General features: G+C 38.9%; 1 protein-coding gene across 1 annotated transcript in view; it reads left to right on the top strand.

Annotated features, from left to right (window-relative positions):
* WDR78 (WD repeat domain 78) overlaps window positions 1-4876 on the top strand; it is a 106838-nt gene that overhangs the window by 32779 nt on the left and 69183 nt on the right. The window contains 1 exon segment of the mRNA XM_011936870.1: window positions 1608-1720. Coding sequence (XP_011792260.1) covers window positions 1608-1720 — 113 coding nt within the window.

Here is a 4876-nt window from a genome sequence, read left to right as displayed (position 1 = left end):
TATTTTTTAGTAGAGACGGGGTTTCACCATGTTAGCCAGGATGGTCTCTCGTGATCCGCCCGTCTCGGCCTCCCAAAGTGCTAGGATTACAGGCTTGAGCCACCGCGCCCGGCCCTATTTTTTTCTATTTTTAATAGAGACGGGTCGTCAGCATGTTAACCAGACTGGTCTCGAACTCCTGACCTCAGGTGATCCACCCGCCTAGGCCTCCCAAAATGCTGGGATTACAGGCATGAGCGACCGAAGTTTTAATTATCATCCTAATGTTCCATCTCTATATTCCTCTCATGTTTTAAATTAAATGCAGAGTTCTTAATGTCTTAAGAGTTCCCATATACTCACAAGAAAACATTTGTGGAAAGTACATGTATTTCACTCAAGACTTCCTGAGCAACCAAAAGATGGGATTAAAATCACATACAATTAATTTCAAATTCCCATTAGACATTTTTCTTCAGGTTTCTTCGGCTTCTTTTGAGCTGCATTTTACGGGAAGAGGTGGCTTCCCTTTTTTCCCCTCCTCTCCCATGCAAATCTCTGTTTTCCTAGAGTTTGATTTCTCTCTTATTTTATAATACACAGCAATTATATGCTTCTCTGGAGCTTGCTTCTGAATTTGCCTACAAAAATACAGCAGTACCTGGTAAAACAAGATATTCCAATAAACTACATCCTATTTTGATGGGCAGTTGAGACTATAAATAGGAACAAAAAAGAAAGTATGTAATACCATGGAGTAGTGTTAAGTTCATATGTTTAAGGAAATTATTTTTGGATTCTTCCATTGATTTCCTTCTGAGTACATATATTTTAGCTAAACCTTGAGAAAGCCTTTATAAAATGAAATAAATCACATTTTTAAGATGACATTTGAATAGTGAACAGAAACCAAGTGAAAAACGAAAGGAAGAGTATTCCAGGCTGAGGCTCTGGAGTTAGAGAGCTCCTAAGATTGAGGAACTAAAAAAAAAAGTAAAGGAAGACTAATAATGAAGATGAGTGTGCTGGGTAGGTACCGACTGTATTTTGGATTTTTGTACTAAGTGTACTGATAATTCACTGAAGGACTTTAAGCATGTTTAACATGTCTTTCTTCTAAAATACATTTTTGCTGGGTGCGGTGGCTCACGCCTGTAATCACAGCACTTTGGGAGGCCGAGGTGGGCAGAGCACCTGAGGTCAGGAGTTCAAGACCAGCCTGGCTAACATGGTGAAAACCCGTCTCTACCAAAAATACAAAAAAATTAGCTGGACGTGGTGGCACAAGCCTGTAATCCCAGCTATTCAGGAGGCTGAGGCAGGAGGATCACTTGAACTTGGGAGGCAGAGGTTGCAGTGAGCAGAGCTTGTGCTATTTACACTACAGCCTGGGTGACAGGGCGAGACTCCATTTCAAAAAATAAATAAAGATATAAATAAATAAATTGTAAGTAACTTTTTATTTAAGAAATATTAGAAACCGACTCATTTTTGAAAAATTAATGTATCTATTTTACTTATATGATCCTAGTATATTTGATTTCTCCATCTGATAATGTGTTCTAATTTATATAGTTTCCCATAAGGACATCTAAATAAATTAGTAATTTTGTTATTCATTATTAAAGGTCAGTTTTAGGAAGCAGTACAGTTTCTAAGTCAAGTGTATCAACAAGTGAATCAATAGCAGAAGACCTGGAAGAACCATCCTATAAACGAGAAAGACTGACTAGTTTCACAGGTAATGAAAATATACTTGTTTATTTCAGTAACAGTCCATTATTTAGTCAATATGCTTATTATTGGTTGGATACTTGAGATAAAAGAAATATGATAATGATTTCCAAATGCTGGCTTGTGAAGTTGCTTCAAGAGAATTACCAGGGGAATATCTATTTTTTTAAGTTCCCTGGGTGACTTTTTTGAATCATCATCCTGAGGAACCACTGGTGCTTTGTGTTAGAGCTCAGCTGCTCCTCCTCCTCCTCCTCCTCCTCCTTCTTTCTCCTCCTCTTCCTCTTCCTCCTCTTCCTCTTTTCCTCTTCTTCTTTTCCTCTTCTTCTCTTCCTCACTTCTTCCTCTTCTTTCTCTTATTCCTCCTCCTCTTCCTCCTCTCCCTCTTCCTCTCTCTTCTCCTCCTCTCCCTCCTTCTCTTCTTCTTCTTCCTCCTCTGCTTCCTTCTCCTCTTCCTCTTCTTCTTTTTATTCTTTCTCTTTTTTTTTTTTTTTTTGAGACAGAGTCTTGTTCTGTCACCCAGGCTGGCATGCAGTGGCACAATCTCAGCTCACTGCAACCTCTGCCTCCTGGGTTCAAGCACTTCTCCTGTCTGAGCCTCCCAAGTAGCTGGGATTGCAGGTGTCTGCCACCATGCTGGGCTAATTTTTTTGTATTTTTAATAGATACGGGGTTTCATCATGTTGGCCAGACTGGTTTCAAACTTTTGACCTCAAATGATTTGCCAGCCTCGGCTTCCCAAAGTGCTGGGATTGCAGGTGTAAGCCACTGTGCCTGGCCTCTTCTTTCTTCTTCTTCTTCTCAGGATCTCACTCTGTCACCTAGACTGGAGTGCAATCTTGGCTCACTGCAACCTCTGCTTCTCAGGCTCTAGCAATCCTCTACCTCAGCCTCCCAAGTACCTGGGAATACAGGCATGCACCACCGTGCCTGGCTAATTTTTTGTAATTATTGTAGAGACAGGTTTTCACTATGTTGACCAGGCTGGTGTCGAACTCCTGGACTCAAGTGATCTGCCTGCCTCGGCCTGCCAAAGTACTGGGATTATCGGTGTGAGCCACCAAGCTCAACTTCTAATCGGAGACAAATAATTCTGATACATTTGTGATCAGTTCCATAATGACATATGTGGAATGTCATGGGAACACTTGGAAAGAAGTGATTAAATCCTTTGAGGTAAAATAAAAAAGGCTTCACAGAGAACATTATTGACTTTTGAATTAGGTTTTTAAAGATTATTAGTTACTTGTCCAGAGAAGTAGGGGAAGCCCAATCCAGCCAGAGGGTAAAACATGAGGTAATGGAAAGAATTATGAAAATGAAGATACAAGAATGAGGAAATAATAATGAATGATCAAAAGTGCTGGGAGAAATGGTTACATACTTGAGGGGTACTTGCTTTACAGTGCAATAAGGATTTTTTTCCTTTAAAATGATAATGAGGGACTGGTGAAGATATAAGGCTGGAAAAATGGTGCTTTATGGACTTTTCTTTTTGATGTTGGGAGATGTAACAGGAATGACTGACAACAAATAACAGAATACCCAACTAAAAAGAACTTGAACAAATATTTACTTTTCTCACATTAAAAGAAGAGATAGCTTTTGGCTTTGATTTTTTTGGCTTAATTTTGTCAGAATTTGGATTGGCCGTTCTGCTATTCTCTTTCCTAAAGCCTTTCTTCTTTTCTTATGGTCTCAAAATATCTTCTCCAGCTCGCTCTGGGCATATTATCCACATTAAAGACAGAAAGGAGAAGGGAAGTAGCATCATCATATCTATCTCATTTTTCAGGAAGGTAAAAAATTTCCCAGAAGCCTTTCCCCTTCCTTTATATTTCTGCTTTCATCTTATTGGCCAGAAGTGTCACATGATCAGCCTTAGCTTTAAGAGAGGCTGGAAAATCAAGTATTTAGCTTTCTATTAATTATATTAATAGCTATTTAACTTTCTATTAATTATATTATTTCTATTAAAAGAAAGAGACAAGGGAAGAGAGAGAGGGTTTGGAATAAAAACCTAACCAATCAGCAATGTCTGCTGCAGGAGAGACCCTCATTCTCTCAGTTGGAGGCCGGGAAAACTGGATTATTGTCATTACCTCCCCCAGCTTTCTCTATAGATATTCTTGCCACCTTCCAATCTATTTTTCCAAATTATATTCAGAATTTTTTTTTAGAAACACAACTAATTGCATCCTTTTTTGCTTAGAAACTAACTCTTCAAAAGATTTGCATTGCTCTTAGCATAAAGACTAAATCTTTATGTAACAATTTCTCTTGAAGCCTTTTTTGCTTGTCTACATCAAAAACAAACAAAAACAAGTAACACAAATTTACCTCCAGAAGACCTGAAAAACAATGTACATATTTATATCATCTTGGTCAGTTGCTGGTGAATTTTTTTCTTTTTTTTTTTATTTTAGACAGAGTCTTGCTCTGTCGCCCAGGCTGCAGTTCAGTGGCGTGATCTCGGCTCACTGCAACTTCTACCTCCCTGGTTCAAGTGACTCTTCTGCCTCAGCCTCCCAAATAGCTGGGAATACAGGTGCTTACCACCACGCCTGGCTAATTTTTGTATTTTTAGTAGAGACGGGGTTTCACCATATTGCACAAGCTGGTCTTGAACTCCTGGACTGGTAATCTGCCTGCCTCGGCTTCCCAAAGTGCTGGGACTATAGGCATGAGCCACCATGCCCGGCCGTTGCTGGTAAATTGTAACTATGAAGTCAGCCTCTAAAATGAGTGACACCTAAACAATTCTACTTCTACCCCCTGGCTTCTTTTTTAGACTAGAACAGTGTTTCCTCGCTCTAGAATGCATATTAAAGTCATCTGGTATGCCTTAAAAAAATTCCCATAGTTGTGTCTCAATTCAGGTCAATCAGATTGCAATATCTGGGACTAGGGTTTAGGCCTAAGCAGTAAGTATTCTGATAAATGTTTTACTAACTACACAGGTGGCAAGAAAATCCTTATTTGCTGCATTTGCCAATTTCCATGTTATAAATCCTCTCATCACAGCAGATTTCAAGCTCCCAACATAAATTTTCTGAATGGGAAGTTACAAACAGATACTTAGTAGCACACCACCATACAGATACAGTAGATATTTTAAATAACTGCAAGAGATTAGGTAGTAGTAAATTTTTTTTTTTTTTTT

Source organism: Colobus angolensis, unplaced genomic scaffold, assembly GCF_000951035.1.
Source record: "Colobus angolensis palliatus isolate OR3802 unplaced genomic scaffold, Cang.pa_1.0 Scaffold158, whole genome shotgun sequence".
Taxonomy (NCBI): domain Eukaryota; kingdom Metazoa; phylum Chordata; class Mammalia; order Primates; family Cercopithecidae; genus Colobus; species Colobus angolensis.
Note: the sequence above shows the minus strand (reverse complement) of the source record. Positions and strands in the feature narration are given on the sequence as shown.